Here is a 21669-nt window from a genome sequence, read left to right on the forward strand (position 1 = left end):
AAAACAAAGAAAACTATTATCATAATCCTAGGGGAGCTAATTTTCAACTGTCATGAAATCTTACAAGAGCTCTAATTTGTGGTGGTAGTGTGGCTTTAGCATGCCATTAATGTGTCAATACCACCTGAATGCTAAACCAGATTGCTAGGTAATTAGCATACCGTTTAATGTCTTGCTTCTATTAGCCTGAAGGAATGATAGTGTATGAACAATGTGCAGAGTTTGGATATAGATGGATTGTTAACACTATAAAATACATGTCTGTGTTTTTGCTCATCAGTGGGTCATTGGGCTTATGTAGGTCACCAGGCCTAGACCATATGAACCCCCACTTCAGATTTAAGCCTGGCAGAATCACACCCATATCTGTGAAGAAATGAACAAATGCCTTTAATCTCTGTTAAACATATACATTGCTTTTTGCAGATACTTGGTTACTGTGACTATGCTTTCACGGCTATCTTTACAATTGAGATCGTACTGAAGGTAAATAGCATGTTCCGTGTCTGTGTGTTTTGTGCAATAACAGTTAGTAACACTGTTCACCATGTGGTTGCCTTCCAGGTCCTAGGCTATGCTGATTATGTCTTCACTAGTATGTTTACATTTGAGATCGTGTTGAAGGTAACCCCTTTAAGGACACAGAGAGCCTTGCTGCATTACTCTCCCTGTGTGTCACCTACCAATGCAACCTGGCTTGATTCGCCTTTTTTCTATTATTATTTTGCTTTTCTTTTACTCTACTTTTCTTCCAAAACAACTGGCACCTCTTTTAAACACGTGAAGCTTAAGGGCATTTCAACTCATCTGATCAGAACATCATAAACCCTACAGTCCATTACAAAAATCAATTGCAAGAGTTGTTTGAGTTGCTAGAAAGCCTTGATTGTTAGGGAAAAGCTGTTCCAAGACATTTCTAAGAACATTTCCAGTTACAGTTTCTTAATTGGTATAAAGAGAAAGTGGGTTGGGGTTTCCATCATTAAAACCAGGTTTGGTGAATGGTTATAGTAGCACCTGTTCTTTCTCTATTAGGGGGTAAAAACAAACAAAGCAGAATGATGCAACTCTTTGTGAAGTGACACGTATGCAGTTTAAACACATGGCTTTGACTGTGTCTAGGTTTGCAAACCCTTTTGGGATCAACATACCCATTGCAGAAGGGAGAGAAGTCAAGCCTGCCACATCCAAAGCCCCATTCATCCCTCTCACATCTGACTCAGTGTGATATTAAAAAGCCATAAAAGAGGGGGCACAACCAGCCATGTCCCTGCAGGAGCATGGTGCAGTCTGCTCTCCCCTAAACCTCTCAGTGCATATAAATGTAGTGTGTCTTCCAGAACCTTAGGGGGCAGCACAACCCCCCAATTCTTACCACTGGCTGAGCCTTTTTCTAAATGTCTCCCAGCACAACTCAGGCTCTATTTGGAGTTTCTGCTGACCTCTGGATTTACATGCACTTGGGAGATTAAAATCCTTTACTTTACTTTTATGATTTGGAGAGACTTATTTTTCCTTTTCTGGCTGATTTTTTTCTCTGCCTGCTTAGAGTGTAAGGGAGGAGAGGAGGTCAGGACGTCCTCCTCTTTCCCAGCTAGTTAAGAACTCCTAGGCCGGAATGTGCTTCTTGGAGAAAACTACAGAGCGGCACACATGAATGTGTCAGTAAGGGTATTCGGTTTTCCAATCGCTCTATAATTCTTACTGGCCTCCTCTCTCTCTCTCTCGCGCTCTCTCTCTCTCTCTTTCTCTCTCTCGCTCCTTCTCTCAGGTAGTTCTGGTTCTTGCTCTCTCTTTCCCTCTCTATCCTTTCCTCTCTCTTCCCCCTACTCTACCTCTTTCCCCTGATACTGGCTGCTTCCTGGCTCAGCAACAAATAGCATGTTTTATTGCAGGGCACCCTCTTGCGTATTGAGAAAGGAATGACTTACTACTACATTCATGTTGACTAAAGCCGTGTGGGTTTGGCGATTGATAGCATAAGCATTAGCCGTAGCATCCCAGTTAAATGCTCGCCACCCCGAAACTCGAGTGGCCCAAAAGAGTGGATCTGTGTGTGTGTGTTTGTGTGTGTGTGTGTGTGTATGTGTGTACCAGAGAATTTGCGGGTGTGGGTTATGTGATGCTCATGTGTTGCTGGTCTGAGCCTTGTGTTTGTGAAGAGAGCAGTAACCCTCTCCACCCACTCCTCAGATGACCACATACGGAGCATTCCTCCACAAAGGGGCTTTTTGCCGCAACTACTTCAACCTGCTGGACCTGCTGGTAGTGGGGGTGTCCTTGGTGTCCTTTTTCCTCCAGTAAGTGCCCGTTCTTCTTGTTCTGAAGAAAGGGAATTCCATTTGTGCTGTCTCTTTTTGTAGAATTGTGTTCTTATTTGTCAATGTATTCAATATATCTTGAGGGACATTTCTAGGGGTTTCGGGTAACCGAAGCAAAAGTCTGAGCATGGGCCCCCTGTTACAGAATAGATATTTTGGAAGGCAAGTCACTGTCATTGGAATAAATGTATCCTACATTCATTTGTAAACCCATCTGGCTGTGGTGATGGAACTTCTCCTTCAGAAAAAAACAGCATAGTTCACATCCACCATTATGCCTAACTTCTTAATCCACAGTCTTGGCTACATTCTGGATTATGCTTAAGCACTGTACACTGTCAGACCAGCACACGCACGTTCCATACAAAGTGAATATATCCTTCTATTGCCTGCACTTTCAATTTGAGTATGACAGCAGGTACTGTAGGGGATCTCATTGGGACAGCTAGCTGAGGCTGGTTTTCTTTGTATTTTTACTGAGAGGAGTGGTACGAGTCTATTGAATAACCGTCTAATCTATCTATTGAATAACTGTTTGGTTAATTTTAGATTTCTTTTCTTTGTTGAAAGTCTTTTCGTTTGTTATTTGCCGGGACTTCACAATTTTTGCGTATTTAAATCCGCACTTTTTTCACGGGACTCCACGTTCTTTGCTGTGTTATTCACCATTACAATAGCTTGCCCTAGACCTTACCATCCTGAAGTGGAGTTGGGCTCTGAGGCCCATTCAGGCTCATTTCAAAATAGCATGTGTGGTCTCCTGTCTATTGTTAGAGTAAGGATGCTGTTACTGTATGTGTGTTTGGAGGATGGATGTGTGTGTTTCTGTGTTTCACTGCTGATGTGTGTTTGGAGGATGGATGTGTGTGTTTCTGTGTGTTTACAGCTGATGTGTGGTTGGAGGATGGATGTGTGTGTTTATGTGTGTTTCACAGCTGATGTTGTCTGCCCACACAGGTCATCAGCCATCTCAGTGGTGAAGATCCTGCGTGTGCTGCGAGTGCTGCGTCCCCTCAGGGCCATCAACAGAGCCAAGGGTCTGAAGGTGTGCCAAGGCATCCTCCTCCTCACTCTTCGTCCTGCCCACTATCCCTTTTAGATTTCTCCACTCACATATGTCTGCAGTATGGTGTGACACACATAATAATGGAAATAATGACATGAAAAGAAAAGGCAGTGGAAGGGCGCTTTTTAGAGCTGTGTTCACCTCCCCTCTCTGTTCCCGCTCCTCTCGCAGCACGTGGTGCAGTGTGTGTTTGTGGCCATCAGGACCATCGGCAACATCATGATTGTCACCACGCTGCTGCAGTTCATGTTCGCCTGCATAGGAGTGCAGCTCTTCAAGGTCAGTTCTCTAACTCTCTTCAGAGGTTATGTCTGGTTCCAGGCCTAAAAATAGTCATTACTTACACTTTGTTTAACGTTAGTATTGTGATCAAGGTCATCGCGATAGCATTTGGTTTAAGGCATTGTGTGTGTGTGTGTGTGCATGTGTGTGTGTGTGTGTGTGTGTGTGTGTGTGTTTTTTGGGTGAACTGTTTCCTGTCCACAGGGGAAGTTTTATCGATGCACAGATGAGGCCAAGTCCAGCCCTGAGGAGTGCAAGTCAGTCACGCTGATAATCCATCAGCATACACACACACACACACACACACACACACACACACACACACACACACACACACACACACACACACACCGAGAAACCCACAGCATTCACCACCTTCTATGTTGATGGACATTGTTTTGGTAACTTTCCTCTGTCATTTGGAAGCTATTTATGAAGCCCCTTGATAGCCTATGAAGCCCTGCATTGTCATTTATATTTAGAACTAAACTCTGTTAGCTGTACACCCTATAATGTAATGTGGAACTACCTTTTCATAGTGTTGTGTAACCCTATCATGCCTACTCTGCATGATCCATCTCTCCATTCATTCCCAGGGGAACCTATATAATGTACAAGGATGGGAATGTCAACCTGCCCAGCATTGAGAGGAGACATTGGCACAACAGTGACTTCAACTTTGACAATGTGCTCATGGCCATGATGGCTCTGTTCACGGTCTCCACCTTTGAGGGCTGGCCAGCGTAAGACACACTTCTCTGCTCACCATTCACACCATCACACACCTCGGCTTAGCAATGAGAGGAGGAATAAAAAAAATAGGACCCAGTAAGGGAAGCTACTAACAAAATGGTTCATGTATTTACCCACACATGTAATTCAATGAGTGGGAGTTGGAAATGATTAATTCAGTTAGGGTTGTGTTGAAGTTATGTGTGTAATGTACTGTTGTACAACCATAACCAAACTGCAAATTTGGGAGCTTCCTTCACTTATTTACCAGACACGGCCACACATGTCCTTCACTTTAATTGGCTCATCCCCAAGCAGTACGCTGCCCTCAACAGGCCTGTCTCCTGGGTCCTTGAAATCACTGTAGGGGAATGGGTTTGATTGCTAGTTAGTTAGCTCCTGTTAGTTTCTTTGAGTTCACCAGGGGGAGCTGGATCAGTGAGAGAGCAGAGAGCAAAGAGCAGAGAGCCAGACAGCCCCAGTTGGAATGTAGTCAGCTGGTGAGGGGGCCGAGGTGGAGTGCAGTGGAGTGGAGTGGAGTTGGGGTTGGACATCAAATCTGTGGCTCTAATCACAGTAATGCTCCCTCCACTGCCCCATTACTGCAATCTGACTCCAGGCCAGGAAGGAAAGTGACCGTCCTGAGGACCGAGTTGTGGTACATGAGGATGACACAAAGAGAATGCTCACTGTGGCACATTGGACCATTTGTGATTGTTACATTTTGATTAATAAGATTAGTAACACTGAGTAGCACTTTTTGTGTTATTACTGTAATAAGGGCCTTGTGGTACAAATATTGCTTTGTTTTAATTAAATATTTCTTTGTTGTTGTACATGTTTATACAGGTTTTATTGAATTCATTAAATTATTAATTTTCTCTTGTCCCTCTGTTTTCCAGGCTGCTGTATAAAGCCATTGACTCTAACAGGGAGAACCTTGGACCCATCTACAACTACCGTGTGGAAATCTCCATCTTCTTCATCATCTACATCATCATCATCGCCTTCTTCATGATGAACATCTTTGTGGGTTTCGTCATCGTCACCTTTCAGGAGCAGGGAGAAAAGGAGTATAAGAACTGTGAACTGGACAAGAACCAGGTTAGAAAGTGTGTGTGTGTGTGTGTGTGTGTGTGTGTGTGTGTGTGCACTTGGTGTCTGTGTAACTGCGTATATTGCATGTGGTTCTTTTAGTGTGTGTGACTGTCTTTAGGTGTGATTATTAATGCATGGCCGGCTGCCCTAGAGTGCATCAATATATTTGAGTAAATGTTTATCTGTAATGGTGAACTGTCTGTAGGTGTGCAGATGCATGCTTGAGTAAATATATAGATTAAATGTCTGTGTTTGAGTAAATAAATGTCTGTGTTGTATTTGTCTCTCTAGCGTCAGTGTGTGGAGTACGCCCTGAAGGCGCGGCCTCTCCGGAGGTACATCCCCAAGAACCCGTACCAGTATAAGTTCTGGTACGTGGTGAATTCCACCGGCTTTGAGTACATCATGTTTGTGCTCATCATGCTCAACACGCTGTGTCTGGCAGTGCAGGTGAGTGCTGCGCCTCACACTAGGTCATACACCACACACTCTGGGCCTCATTTACTAACATTTGCCAGCGCAGCATATTCAGCGCCTTTGCCAAATCGCATATGGCGCACAATGGGCCTCATTCTCGAACATTTTCTCAAGTTTCTTCTGAAATGTTTCTTACGGGCTTCGGAAAAACAACGTAAGAAAAAGACACCCCCCAAATTCATGAACGCTTGAAAATGTGTTCATAAGCAGCAGAAGTCTTCTCAGCTGTGCTCCCCCGGAAGAGCTTTCTTAACTTGATGCGCGTTCTCGTGAACCTTAATTTGCATACATACACCCCCTGCAAGCTCCTTATAAACGCACACAACAGCAGTATCGGTGCAGTCGGAATCGACCAAGTCCATTCGAAAGCAACTCAGTCATTTTTCTAAAGCTCTATCTGTCTGCAATACCACTTTCGGCCTCTACGCAATTCAGCGCTCTCACTCTTGCCAGGCATAGACAGTAGAAGAAAGCACACGCAGCAATTGACTGGTTATGCAACAATGGATACAGGACTGTTAATGGTGTGTTTTTCGCCTGGAAGTCTCTAAAAATCTGGCACCTTCTTGAACGAAATTAAAAAGAGTGAACGTGCCGTTCACAGACACCAGAATGAACACGTTCACAGTATCGTTCATAAGGCAGTAATACAGTACGTTGAGTTCACGTTTACCAAAATTATGAACGAGTTCATAAACTTTCGTTCAATGAACGCGTTCAGATGCAACACATCAAATGAGAATAGTCTGGATTGCCGTACTTGCACAGACAGCAGTGCCAAACGTTGCTCACTAGACTAGCGCAGCATCCTGGTGTAGTCCTTTTATTTATCTTATGACATTAAGATGCTTGTAGAATCATGACTATAAATGTGAAACATAATTGTTAATGATACAAATATTGTCGTATTTATTATTATTATAATTATTTTAATCCAAGAATGTCTGTAGAGTTGATGTGAATGCAATCACCAACGATTTCTCACAAATTCAGCCCTTAACACTTTTAACACGGAGAGTTTTCTTAGATGCGATTCCTCAAAAAAACACAAGATGGCCCAGTTTTTTAAGGAAACGCATTTCAGAAAACTCTGCAAGTCTTCTGAAGTTTAGAAGAAATCCCAGATGAGAAAACTTTCATGAATGGCAAATGTTTTCCTAAATCCACCGGAGGGGAGTTCAGAAGAAATTCCTTCTTAAATTCTTCTCAACTGCGAACAAGAACCTCGTCCTGTAATCAGCGCCTTACTCCACCCTCTAGTGTTATTAGCCGCTAAAATAGGGGAGAATGAGCCTGCGTGTTCCTGCCACCATATATGATGAGTTAGAATTAGAATTCGAGATTTTGGTTCATGGGGTTACAGCGAAACTTAGTCCCTGTCCACACTAAATATAGAAACGCATAAATATTTCTCCGTTTAGCCTTTCCGTCCAAACTAAAACGCTTATTCCGACACTGAAAACGATGCTTTTCAAAAAAGCTTCCCTAGGTGAATACATTTGAAAACTCTGCGTTGTTACTGCATTACTTCAGTACATGCATAACTGCATGCACATTGTGGTTCATCTTTGCCTTTTAAGGGTTGAACAGGACCGTATAGGTGCCTTTTCATTCTGTTTAGTGCAGGTGCCTTAAAATCTGTGATTGTCATTTCATCCTTTTTACCTCGTGATGCCAGCGTTACTTCTCCAACATTCCATATAATGTTAGGAAGGGGACACTCTTTGTGAAGTGTCTTAGCTTGCACTCGAGAGGCTATAACGTCAAAATAAACTTGGAAGGGTTCTACAATTTATTTAGTTTAGTTAGTGTACTTCAGGTACAAGTACTTTTCCTGAATAGATACACGTTACTCCTACGTAAACGCGTTACTCCCATCTAATGTTAGGAAGGGGTCACACTTTGTGAATATGCGTTTATTTTGGACAGGGACGTTCGGTTGCCATGGCACTGGGGGTAGCTTGCACTCAAGAGGCTATAACGTCAAAATAAACTTGGAGGGTTTCTACAATGTAGTTAGTTTAGTTAGTGTACTTCAGGTACAAGTACTTTTCCTGAATAGATACGTGTTACACCTATGCAGAAGGCGAGCACTGTACTCAGTGTGCTTGAACAATGGGTGGAAAAGGCAAAGAATACGGTTTAAACCCTACATGGAGAGGCAATTCTGTGTAAGACCTGGCCGAACAGCTAGCTGGTGGGACAATGTTTTATATGTCTATATTAAATGATATATCAAATATAAACATTTAAACAAATAACATTTCTGATGTTTGTTTTTTAGTCAAATTTCTCGCACACACATAGTTTTCTTTTAGCAATTAAAACACCTCTTGCTTCGTTACAAATGGAACAGACTTTTATGACGCGGTGAATTCTCTCGCAAATTAGAGATGAGCTCTCGTCAGGCAGTTTTAGTAAATACCACGGAATCATAATTAGGCGCACTTTACGCATTTTCTCCCATCTCTTTGCGACGGACACCCACTTTCCCTTATACCCTCCCAGCAGCAGGCAATCTGCGTTTTGACACAAGTTCGCCACCTTTGTAAATATGGTTCCATGTCTTTACCCACATTTCGCACAGAAATCACCCCTGAAGTGGGTGCAATTCTGTTTGTAAATGAAGCCCTCAGTGCATCACCCCCCGAGAACTTTATATGGAAGGAATACTCCTGAAATACAAAACCTAAACAGAATTTTCCAAACCATTCAAACTCACTATCTTAATTGTCAGGGATTTTATTTACCCACAATAGGCCAAACACAAGCGTGAAAACACCATGCATGCAGAACAATTGTGGTAGTTAGAGGAGGGAAACATCACAACTACTGTGTTAATTATGCTTTTCTTACACAGTAGTCGCCTCATTCCTTCATCTTCCTCCTTTCCCCTCTCTTCAGCACTACGGCCAGTCTCCGCTCTTCAACTATGTGATGGACATCCTCAACATGGTCTTTACGACTGTGTTCACGGTGGAGATGGTTCTCAAACTAATTGCCTTCAAACCCAGGGTACTTTCCAATTCACTCTTTAGTCTATGACACACACACATAAACCTCAAAGAAGCTAAAACTCCCTCACTCTCTCTCTCTCTCTCTCTCTCTCTCTCTCTTGCTCTGTTTCTTTCTCTCTCAGGTGTCTCTGTCTCTGTCTCTCTCTCTCTGTCTGTCTGTCTGTCTGTCTGTCTCTCTTTCTCTCTCACACACACATACACTCTCTCTTGATGATTATAAGTAGGTTGTGGTAATCACACTGTAGGCATACCATTGTCCTCTGTTGAAGTGTTGTGTCCTGATGAAATGATGTAATGAACGCTGCCCCTCCTTCCTCCCACCCCCCCACTCCTCCACGCCCCCACAGCTGTGTGTTGAGAGGAAGAAACGGGACCCAGTAAGACCCTGTGTGTGGTGCACTAGCTAGAGCCTGCCATGTGACTTCTATTCTTAACACCAGCGCTCTCTCTCTAAAAATTGATTGTATGCATGCTGACTGAGGCTAGATTTTAAATTCGTCTCTCACACATTTGCATTTTTATTTTGTTAAAAGTAATTGGCAATTAATTAAATGTATTTATTAGTTTTATAGTAAAATTAAAAATACTGCAATTTTGTGTTGCCCCTCCCCCCTCCCCCAAAAACCCCCACCATCATACCCCCAATGCTTCCAAAAGGGGTATTTTGGGGACGCTTGGAACGTCTTTGACGCCCTAGTTGTGATGGGGAGCATAGTAGACATAGTTCTAAGTGAGATCGATGTAAGTATGCCACAACACCCTGTCCCTCCTCTGGTCTGCAGCCGGCAGACCACATGACCTCTTCAGGGGAGCATTCTAGTCCTCCCTTTTCTCTCCTGGGCATGTTGCTGGTTCTCATCTGTCCATTCACTTTACCTCCTCAGACTCTGCTTTTTATTCCTCAGATCTTAACTCTCTTCTATTTTTTCCCCCTTGTCTTGTCAACCTTTCTTACCCCTCTCCTATCATTTTTATTCTTTCAATTTTCTCCTTTCTATCTCTCTTTCTCTCTCTCTCTCTCTCTCTCTCTCTCTCTCTCTCTCTCTCTCGTTCCCCTATTTCCTCTCTTCCATTTGTCCTTTGGTTGGTGTGTGTCTGTCATCCACAGCACTATTTCACTGATGCGTGGAACACGTTTGATGCCTTAATTGTAGTGGGTAGCGTCGTTGATATTGCTATCACTGAAGTCAATGTAAGTATCTCTTTCTCTGCATATGGGAATGGAAACCATGCAAAAAGACCATGTGCCCTTTGAACACACTTCTCTGTTGCAGTCCACTAGGGGAAAGGCGTCAGTGGTACTTACTAAAACAAGGAAGTGTTTTGGTGCGGGGTCATAAAAACATGTAGTGGAGACCAACGCCTATCCTGAGATGGAATTCATTTTGGCAGTGCCAGTTTAGATACACAGAACCATAAAATGCAGGGTGGGAAAATCAATTGGATACCTTCTCACATTTAAAGCTGGCGATATGCCGCCATTCATAATTGCTTCATAAATGTGCGTGTGAAATATGCAATGCAATATTTCCCATTAAAAGATCTCATTCTGTTATGCTTGCATAGCACTGCCAGTATGGCATGAGTGGAGTATTCTCTGTAGCTTTAACAGTGATGACAACTAAAAGTTTGTTTTTAAACTTTTTCTGAAATACTAAACTGAATCCTACCTTATTGTGCTGTCATATCCAGGCAGCAGTTATGGGCTTCAGGAGGGCATTTTCCCTTTATATCATTTTTGACTGGTATCGTGTCTTATGTTCTCAAACTAAAAGATGTTTACTTTCTATATTTACCTTCAATCTGGAAAAAGTTATGACCAAACAAGGTTTTCAACTCATAAAAAATATAACTGGGCATAAATGGTCTTTTGCAAGGCTTCATTCCATTAACTTCTGTATTGAGATTATGTTTGCCAGTGACTCTCTCCAACCCAGGTACTAGTACACTCACTTACACAGTTAAATGGACATAAGTCAAAACACACATACACATCTACCATAGAATACACATCTACCATAGAATGAACCCCTTCGTCTGTATAGTGTTTTCACCTGTGTCCACTGTGCATGGGTATATGTTGATGACGACTCAACTCCTCGAGAAGATAATGACACGTTTCCATGGTAACCCCAGGATAAGTTTGGTTGTCTAACCCTTGTTCTTATTCATTCTGTTCTGTTTCCATAGAAACTTGTAGAGGCAAGTATGGCAACAAAAAAAAATATATATATATATACTCAAATCTCCTCTCTGCTCGTAAATCTGCTTCATAATGACTTTGCCTGTCGACCCTTCCCTCTGAAGTTTACTGTCATCTGATGTTTTATTGTCTCAGTCATTTGTAAAAGTGGTTTTAAATTCTGTCTGTCTCTCTCTCTGCTTTTGTAAAGCTTAGGGTTCCTCAGGTTTGAGCCCATAAAGCCCTATCAGCTAATTGTTCGGCTGTTTCCTAAGACAGGATAACAATGATTAGTGAGGTGTTAGCCTTGTGAGAGTCCCCTGCATGCTTTTGCTGCCATTGTCTACATGCTAAAAGTCCTAACTAACATGCAAGGATGCTAGAAGAATACACACACATGCACATGCCTACACACATGTACACTGGTTTTTGCAGTCACATGCAAACACATACACACAAACCATTTCACAGATCACAAGGGGATTATCAACAGGTGTTTGATCCCCTCCGCCAAAGAGAAGAGCATCTGTGTAATCCAGTGGCTGCTATAGAGAGCATGGTAGTCCCAGTCTGAAGCCTAATCTCGCTAATCTAATGGAGAGAGTAGTGTTTACTAGCAGGGCTTCAGCGTAGAGTTGAGCAGTGTCCACATGGCTTCCTGCTCTGTCAGCTCCCAGAGCTGCAGTGCTGTTTCTCTGGAGTTTCCTGTGTATGTCGCTGTTTGTGTATCGTGTTTGTCCGTCTGGTCCTTACCTCCACTGCATACTGTCTGTGCAACTGAGGTTGTATGTGTTTGTACAGTATCACTGTTTATACATAGTTGTGTTTGTCAGTGTATGTGTCTGTGAGTGTATACCATACTCAATATAAATGTATGTTTGTCAGTATACATGTATGTGTGGCTGTGTCCAATCTATGTGTGTGTGTGTGTATATATGTATGTATGTATGTGTATGTATTTTCCATTCAGTCCTCTTATGTGTGATTTATTTCATTAAGCTAATTAGCCTTCTATAACTAGCACCACTTGTGTGGAAAGTTAGTTGTGAAGGCCTTGTGAGATGTCCAGGGTGCTATTTGAGGACAAAAAAATGTGTTTTTCTTCGTGAAAATAAATCATTATACACAGTGAGCTATATATACACTTTGTACTGCACAGTACACTAGGCTGTTTTGGCAGCTGCTAAAGCATGCACTATCTTAAATAGCTAACAGAAAGACCAGGGGCCGTATTCACAAAGCCTTTTATCTTACCACTAGGAGTGCTCCTAACTCGCGCTAAAACCTTTTACGTAGGAGTAATTTCTTAAAAGTGATTCACAACGGCTCTGAGACCTACTTATACTAAGGATAATACCAACTCCTAAGCTTAAGATAAAAACTCCGTTGCTATGGATGACGTCGCTTCTCATGCACGAGTTTAGAAGGGGTGAGGACGGTGATTGGTTGTTGACAGGCTCTCTCATTAAAAACTCATTTGTGACGTCTCTCTAACAATCCCACTATATCGACTGAAAATAAGAGAATAACCTAGGCTTCAAATTAAGTCATATTAAATAGTTATGGACAGTGCAGTTAGCAGAATGCACACGCATGATGACAAGTTTGTGCATCCAACGGGAATGACACTTTGCACGTTAAGAGAAATATAAAGCGATCAATGTAAAATATGGCAATTGCATGTAATCAAGGCAGTAATAATTAAAGCACCCAGCAAACTGTAAGGCTATTATATTTCCAGCCCTTGACCACTTCAAATATCAGCACATGCGGCCCTTTAAGCCCTCCAATCTTAATTGATCAAAGCGAAACGTATAGCCTAAGCGAAAGCCTACTGGTCCCAGGACCAATAGCCACTGTCACCCCAGCGGCATCCAGCTGGTAAGTTCTCAAAAACCTGCTGCAGACCGCTCTCCGTTGAAATGCACAAGTCATCGGTACATCCAACTGTTGGATGATGTGGGGTCTACAGTGCGTTGATAGTTTGATGAATTAAACGGCTGAATGATGATCCCCAGTGTCGTCATTTGCGTTTTCCGCGAAGCCAAATAGCCTATCTTTATGTTTCCAAACATTTCACTTCGGGACACATCGTTGTTTAAAGGCGTCATTGCATCCCGCGCTAATTCTACGACAATATTAATACCTTCACGGTTTAAGCAATGTCTTTTATCAATTCCAAGTCGGCTGCAGCCATCTTACGATTTTTTGTGAATAGGTCTTAGTGACTTAGGAGTCCTCATGAGGAGTTTTAAGCTGTCCTAGACTTAGGTGCTACTTTTAGGGATAAAATATTTTGTGAATTGCTCTTAGTAAAAAAAATTAGGAGTCCTACATTTAAGACTGACACGCCCATTATTTTTAGGAGTTTCTCCTAAATTCGCCACTTATGAGCTACTTTTAGCCCTAAGATTCTTTGTGAATACGGCCCCAGGTGTGCATTGCAAGCGCTAGCCAGCTGTTTGTTTGTGTAGTTACTACAAGACTTTGTCTGCACTGCAGTTGGCTTAACTGACTGATCTAAAGAGTGCTTTCTTTTCGCCCTCCGAATTCTTCACCAGGCAGCTCAGTCGGCAGCAACTTAAATACATCAAGCTTACCGATTTGGTCACAGCAGATGTCAAACAATCCAACCATTCACTTTAAACACTTGCTACAGCAAAACAAAAGCCTTCCCCATTCTTAACATAATGTGCTCAAATGCATCTTTTACTATTTGATTTGACCTTATTAGTTTTGAGTTATTAGTTCCTCTCAGCCTAGGAGTTGCCCTCTATCCTAACAACAGTAGCTTCTCTAGATGCATTCTCAGTTGTAATATTTTTAAGATTGATATGGAGAAGGTCATGTACAATACCATGATCCTTCTCTAATGTATCATCATGTCATCTCTGTTGTCCCGCCAGTGCGTGTGTTGACAGTAATTGTCCGTTTCTGATTTTATTGTTGTTTGCACTATAGACTGTTCTCGCGTTACACTGCATCAATATATATATTTTAGGTATTTTTTAATATATCGTCCTCCCTAGGCACCCTGGAAATGTCCATCAACTCCTTCTGAGGCCCATCTCCTCACTGCTTGTGTCTGTTGCTGTGATGCTGTTGTAGATCTACACTCTCTAGCTCAGACATGGCGGCCATTTTGTTTCATTGTGTCTGACCTAGTAGAGAATGAATCTGTTTGCCACACAGCTGTCCCATCAAAGGGCATGTTGCTGCTGTCTTTCCTGTCCCTACTCTGTCTTTCATAGCATGTTGGGAAATGTAGTCACCATTTCACGTCCTAACAATCACCTCATACCCCCTCCTTACAGATGGCGCTTGGCCACCCGCTCCATGCTCCGGTCAGTCTCATCCAGTAGAGTCTCTGTGAAGTTTGACCCTCCTCTCTCTCCATATCTCTTTTCTGTTCCACCTCCAGACAGAATGGCCGTGGAGCTCACAGTGTACAGCTAGCGTATTGAGCCCCTTTTCAAGTTATTAGTTGTAAGGCAGTTCCTGATCCAAAGCTGTCAGGTTGAGAAGGTGTCCAATCATAAGATTAATTGATCAGACTTCTTCAAGGTCAAAGACTATACACTCCGCAGTCCAGTCCAACTTCAAACTTACAGACTGAATTGATCATTGCGATAGCAAACTTGAGTTTATTTGGATCGATTCCATTGTAGTTTGACCAGGTGCAATTTTTAAAACAGTTGTGCAGCACCTTGAAGACAATGGTAAACTGCCTACTGTGGACGCATCTCTTTACATGTCAGCATAGCATGGGGGGGGGGGGGGGGGGGGTAAATCAGTCACTAAACTTTGAGTTGTGAGCTGTGTGGGTCTTATGTTTCACCTTAAACAAAATAACCACTTAGATTTCAGTCAAAGATTGAAATGAGGCTTGGAGCTTTGTAAGGAGACTTGTTCTCCGCTGTCCCCTGCAGGCCAGTTGAGGAGATCACCAGTGGTATTGGACCATGCAGATGGCTGCTCAGTGTTGCAGCTGGTGTGTGTGTCTGTGTATGCTGCCTCTGTGAGTGACCGTGTGTGTTCTGTTCTGTCTTCCTGTCGTCAGCTCTTTAAAGCTCTTAAATCTCAGAGAGGAGATCATGGGTAGAGAAGGTGTGTAAACTTCAACCAGGCTGCATGACCAGATGCTCTCTTGATCACACTTTCTTTATCTCAATTTATATCTCTCTCTTTCAATCGCTACCCCTTTTCTGTCCTCTTTTACTTACGATATGTTGTCTCTTTTTTCTTTCTTAGACACTCTGTGTCTGTCTTTACCCCTTTACTCTTCACCTCCCCTCTGTCGCGCTCTGCACCGGTCTGTGTGAGAGCGCCCTCTAGTGGTGGCTCTTTTGAAGGGTGCTGTTGATCTGCATGATTTGCTGCAATGCTAAACAAAGACTGTGATGATTCTCTCATGTCTTTGACTGCTGCTTCTTCAGTTGGTTTGTAAGTTTGTCTGTGTGCGTGAGCGAGTGACTGCTTTTTGCATGCATACATTAATATGTGTGTGTTGAGCTTGCCTGCAACATGACAGTGCTGAGAGCATGAGCTTCATCCAATGCTATGACCAGGAGGGGTTTGCTCATCACTGCAGTTTATTTGAAGGTCTCCAATCCTCTTCCTCCCATAAATGTACAGTCAGGCAGCTCATCGTGTCGCCGACATCATGTCAATAAGCCTGTGTGAACAAATGAGATATTATGAGGATATGTGGATATCATTCTCAACCGTATCCATGCTGCTCCATGTGTCTGTGCATGTAAAAGGCCATGTCTGTCTGGAGTCTATGGTGCTGCTAGTGCCCCCCCCCCCCCCCCCCCCGTCTGTGTTGCTGCTCAGCCTTCTCCCTGACCCCAGGTCAGTGGGGTTTCGCTGATTAAACTCCCCTCTCTGTGACGGTACATTGCTTCTGCTCTGAGTGTTTCCTGTGTGTGAGTATGATACTGAATGATTTGGACTGTGTTAGAGTGTGTGTGTGAATGTGTTGGTGTGGATATGTGTGTAGGAGCGTAAGGATGTATGATATGGGGTGTGAGACTGTTTGAGTTGGAGTGTGTAGGTAAAATAGTGTGATTGTGTTAGCATTAGTGAACAGAGGGCTTGGTGATTCTGAGACTGAGGCTTTAGTTTGGTACTGTACAATACACAATACACACTCATGCACACGACCACTCTCACACACACACACACACACACACACACACACACACACACACACACACACACACCCATGCACACGACCACTCATAAAGGAACAAACACCCCAAAGGCCCCATATTTTACAATGTCCTGTTCTGCATAAATAGACCAAGTCTTCAGAGATGTCTTTTGTGATGCCAAACAATGGATCTTACTTAGGACCTAATTAATCTTGTGTACATGTGTTAGAGCAGTACTGTGATACGTGGACTAAAAATAAACAAACTTGGGAAAGGTTAACACACAGAGGTGAGCACACTTTTCTGTTCAGGATGCAGCCTCGTAGAGACCTATTTTAAAATGTCAGAGGAATGCTTCCTCTGCATTAGTAGGACATAGCACCAAAGCTCAGGCTGGAGCTACTTAGGGTATTGCGAGTGTGAATTAGTATATATCCTCCGAATATTTTCTTTTTTCCCTAAAGGTTAACAATATTCATTAGTTTTTGGTGCAGTAGTTTATTTTTGGCCTTCATACATTTGCTTTTGTAGGATATAAGTACTCGTATTAATCATTTAGTGCAACAGCTATGGGAGGATGAGTTTTCACCTAAATTGGATTCTGGGGACTGTGTGTTCTCTCTCAAATCCCCACCTTATTAAAATGAGGGTAGTTGAAGGATTTCCACAACACTTTCACCAGGCATTGCAGCATTGCTGTGCTCAGCAGTCAGTGTCTGTAGGACCAAAGAACAACAGGCTGTCACATCTGCTCTTCTAAACTAGAGCACATCTGGACCAGCTGTGGGTCAAATCTGGCCCGGAACTGTGGAGCAGAGTAGGCCACTGTTTGCAATGCAGGGAATCCAACTAGGCAGTGCTGGTGTTGAATTCTAGAGGAATAATCTAAAATCCTTGATGATTGGGGATTCTACTCCCCCTGTATGTGTGAAGCTCAATGTCTTGTTGCTCAGAGAGTGTGTTCGCATGGTCTGCCTGCATTAAGAGTTGTGCTGTAGAGACAGACTGGTGTGTCTCTGTGACCATGTGTGACACCAGAGGTCTTTTACTGTGCCAGTAATTTTGTGTTGCATAATGATAAATGTCCTGTTCTGTGAGCCTGTTTCTGTGCTGTGCGTCATTTAGTGCTGGACTGCAATTCTTTATGTAACCACCAGGGTTAGCCTCAACTGCCTTGTGTGTATGTGTGGGTGGGGGAGGGCGCGTGTGTGTGTGTGCACGCTGGCGTATCTGTGCTTGCCTGGTGTGTGTCTGTGTGCGTGTGTGTGTTATGTAATCATCTCTGTTCTGTGAGTGCACTGCATTGTTGAATGTGATGTGACAGACCCAGGGTAAAGTGGTAGTCATTATGAGCAGACTGAGGGGATTCTAATTCTGTGTTCTGTACTGTCCTCCAGTAAGGGAGGTTGCTTCTCTGTGGTGTATGTTTCTACCGTGATAGGGTGTCTGTGTGTCCTGAGATAAGTTGCTGTGCAGTGCAGTGAGTCTGTTAGTGGTGTGCCGACATTGTGGTTCAGGTTTGGTTGAATGGGAATCTGGTGATGGTGTCTGTGCTGTTTGTGGGTGGTGGAAGAAGTATCTGGTAGCTCTGTGCTAAGGTGTTGCTAAGGCTGTGCGAGTCATTAATGCAGCTCTCTGAATTTTAAAGCCCACGGAGGCACCCGTGGTGGATGAGTCTGGGGTAAGATCTTCGCTGCCCCACCGCTTCCTGGGCTCAGCCCGCCTTTATCCATGTTGTTTCTGTTGTTTTCTTTTTTTAATTGTCTGATTTAATTATCACATACTGTATATCCCTAAAGTGTTAAGGTTTCCTGTTTTTGCGTATAGGCTTCTAGTTTTGGTTAAGTTTTATTTTGAAGGGGTGTGTTGGTTTGTTTTGACTTCATCCATTTGTTTGTTTGTTTGTTGGTTGTTTGGTTTGCCCAGAGTTTTCACTCTTCAGGTTTTTTTTCTTGGGTTTTGTTCCTCTGTCTTTCTTGGGTTTTGTTTGCTGCGGGAAAGTGTCACCCAAACGTGGCGCAGCGCCAGGCCCCGCAGGGCGCCCCCCTCTCGTGACGTTTGCAGGGCTGACACTGTTGCATGGTCCGCTCCAGGGGTCATGACCTCTGTGACCTCTGACCTGTAGCTAACCACCCTCCCCCTGGGAAAGAGGGGTAGTTGGGGATGGGTAGGGGGGTTCGTGATGGTGTGTCCCACTGTGACTGCGCATGGAGTGACTCTGGGCCGCTGGAGCCATGCTTGCACCGAGCCATTCTGAGCCGACCCAGTCAAGTATGGCCGGGATTTTTCTTACCCAGCATGCATTCCTGCCACCCTTTCCTTCTCTCTGATAGGCCGTTGCTGTGGGCATAACAGGGCTTCTGGTGGTGCTTTGACTCCCCCATATAGTCTACATATATCCCATACAGTGTATGGTGTTCATGGTACTGTGGTGAGCGTGACCGCCCTCCAAGCGTCCGCCACCGGGTTTGATTCCTGGCCACTGCAGGATGCCTATTGAAGTTGCTTTGGATAGAAGTGTCTGCTCAATACCAGACCTTCACCTTTAGTCTAATGGTCAAAAACATGTATTTTTTGACCCAGAGAAAAGCAGGGTTTTAATCAGCTAAGTCATATAAAGCAGGAACCACATGCAGTTAGAATGCAGTGTGGTGCCCTCTGCTGGATGGAATGGTGAAGCCCAACTAGATGCCCTGTGGTTGCTCTCTGCTCTGCTGTCTGCTCTTGGTGGCTGATGCCTTCTCCTCCTTCCCCCTCCAGAACACGGAGGACAGCGCGCGCATCTCCATCACCTTCTTCCGCCTGTTCCGAGTCATGCGGCTGGTCAAGCTGCTGGCCAGAGGGGAAGGCATCCGCACCTTGCTCTGGACCTTCATCAAGTCCTTCCAGGTGGGCAACGCATCCTCTCTATCTCTCTCGCTCTCTAATTCACACACAAACACAATCTCACACACACACTCACACACACACACATGTACAGGATTTATTTTTGTCTGTCTTTGCTTGTCTCTGCATGTCATTGAGCATCTGCTTATTGGTTACTCCTTTATTGTTCCTGGTAACTTATCCTCTCTGTCTCTCTGTAGGCTCTCCCATATGTTGTTCCTGGTAACTTATCCTCTCTGTCTCTCTGTAGGCTCTCCCATATGTTGTTCCTGGTAACTTATCCTCTCTGTCTCTCTGTAGGCTCTCCCATGGGTTGCAATGCTGATTGCCATGCTCTTCTTCATCTATGCTGTCATCGGGATGCAGGTGAGCCCTGGTGGTCAGTCTGTCCACACAAGTTCAATACTCACACACAGCTCCTATTCAACCGAAATAAGATATAAACACAAACATCTGCTTGATGTGGGTGTGTGTAACATTTGTGTCTGTGTGATTATTTCAGGTGTTTGGAAAGGTAGCCATGCAGGATGGAACACACATCAACAGGAACAACAACTTTCAAACTTTTTTTCAGGCAGTACTCCTGCTCTTCAGGTGCGTCACCTGGGTGTATATATGCATATGTGTGTGTGCATTTGTTTGTGTGTACACACATGCAGGGATGGTGCAGGTGTGGGTGTGTCTCTACCCTGGATTATCTATTTGTTTCTGCAAGAAAAGGAGAAGAGTGCAGCAATGGCTCCTGTACCTGTAAACATGTGCTCTGATAACCCTGGGATCGTCTGTCCCCCACTAAAGTCCTATGTGTGTGAGACTTTGCAGAGTATCATGTTGCAGTGACTGAGGGCACAACTGCTTCATATGTGCTTATCACTCTGCGACTGTGTGTATGCGCGTGTGTCTGTGTGTGTGTTTGTGTTTTTGTGTGTATGTGTATGTGCCTGTGTGTGTGTGTGTGTGTGTGTGTGTGTGCAGATGTGCCACGGGTGAGTCCTGGCAGGAGATCATGTTGGCGTGTAACTCAGGGAAGCTGTGTGACCCAGAGTCCGATTATAACCCTGGAGAGGAGTTCACCTGTGGAAGCGGCTTCGCCATCATCTATTTCATCAGCTTCTACATGCTTTGCGCCTTCCTGGTACATAGACATGCACAAGTGCACACACACTTTAGCTGGGCAGTAAAACCTACAAAATATATACATTATCATGATGGAACATTTTAAATAAATGAGAAAAATTTGAAACTTCAACAAACTGTTGAACACAAATCTGCCCATCACATGACAGGGACAAATACAATTTCAGGCATTTGGTAGGCTTTTATGAATTCACAACTTAAACTCAAAAAACACATAACTAGGTTGAAAATGAGGATTCAGGAATCCAAATGTATTCTGACTTAATAAATGTCCCAACTCAAATTGAAGACCTGTGTAAGACATGCTGATAAGTCTGCTGTTCCCCACACTGTAGATCATTAACCTGTTTGTAGCTGTCATCATGGACAACTTTGACTACCTTACCCGTGATTGGTCTATTCTTGGTCCACATCATCTGGATGAGTTTAAGAGGATTTGGTCAGAATATGATCCAGAGGCTAAGTGAGTGTTACCATGCTTGTCTTTTTCCGATGTGTGTGTGTGTGTGTGTGTGTGTGTGTGTGTGTGTGTGTGTGTGTGTGTGTGTGTGTGTGTGTGTGTGTGTGTGTGTGTGTGTGTGTGTGTGTGTGTGTGTTGGTGTGTTGGTGTGTTAGGGACATACTTTGAGTGTGTTCATGTCAATATGTGTCTGTTCCCCTTACTTAATGTGTGTGTGTTTGTGTATGTGTCTGTTCCCAGTACTAAATGTGTGTGTGTTTGTGTTCTCCTTGGCACAGGGGCAGAATTAAGCATCTGGATGTTGTGGCTCTGTTGCGACGCATTCAGCCTCCTCTGGGCTTTGGCAAGCTGTGTCCTCACAGAGTGGCATGCAAGGTATAACACACACACACACATGCATGCACATGCGCACAAAAGACACACACGGACATTTTTTGTAAAGATTTCAGTGGGTCATATCACTCTGTTTCTCAGAATACACAAGAAATAGGTTTGACCCCTGTGTGAGATTAACTCTTTTGGTCCTACATGTATACACATGTGTCCACAGACTCACAGGAGTCACACAGGATAGATACATATTCAGTTCCATATATATCCAGTCAACAGACTCACAGGAGTCACACAGGATAGATACATATTCAGTTCCATATATATCCAGTCAACAGACTCACAGGAGTCACACAGGATAGATACATATTCAGTTCCATATATATCCAGTCAACAGACTCAGACTCAGTCACACAGGATAGATACATATTCAGTTCCATATATATCCAGTCAACAGACTCACAGGAGTCACACAGGATAGATACATATTCAGTTCCATATATATCCAGTCAACAGACTCACAGG

The 21669-nt window shown here is 43.6% G+C and overlaps 1 protein-coding gene across 1 annotated transcript in view; it reads left to right on the plus strand.

Annotated features, from left to right (window-relative positions):
* cacna1da (calcium channel, voltage-dependent, L type, alpha 1D subunit, a) overlaps positions 1 to 21669 on the plus strand; it is a gene marked incomplete at its 3' end in the record, with an annotated part of 70053 nt that overhangs the window by 38277 nt on the left and 10107 nt on the right. Inside the window, exons 20-36 of the mRNA XM_080846590.1 lie at positions 427 to 486; positions 2194 to 2300; positions 3279 to 3366; positions 3559 to 3666; positions 3874 to 3926; positions 4266 to 4412; positions 5304 to 5505; positions 5791 to 5949; positions 8881 to 8991; positions 10102 to 10185; positions 17980 to 18012; positions 19092 to 19220; positions 19518 to 19583; positions 19720 to 19811; positions 20193 to 20352; positions 20690 to 20817; positions 21093 to 21189. Of these exons, the coding sequence (XP_080702716.1) occupies positions 427 to 486; positions 2194 to 2300; positions 3279 to 3366; positions 3559 to 3666; positions 3874 to 3926; positions 4266 to 4412; positions 5304 to 5505; positions 5791 to 5949; positions 8881 to 8991; positions 10102 to 10185; positions 17980 to 18012; positions 19092 to 19220; positions 19518 to 19583; positions 19720 to 19811; positions 20193 to 20352; positions 20690 to 20817; positions 21093 to 21189 (1824 nt within the window). The remainder of the gene's footprint in view (positions 1 to 426; positions 487 to 2193; positions 2301 to 3278; positions 3367 to 3558; positions 3667 to 3873; positions 3927 to 4265; positions 4413 to 5303; positions 5506 to 5790; positions 5950 to 8880; positions 8992 to 10101; positions 10186 to 17979; positions 18013 to 19091; positions 19221 to 19517; positions 19584 to 19719; positions 19812 to 20192; positions 20353 to 20689; positions 20818 to 21092; positions 21190 to 21669) is intronic.

This window comes from Sprattus sprattus (assembly GCF_963457725.1).
Source record: "Sprattus sprattus genome assembly, chromosome: 10".
NCBI lineage: Eukaryota > Metazoa > Chordata > Actinopteri > Clupeiformes > Clupeidae > Sprattus > Sprattus sprattus.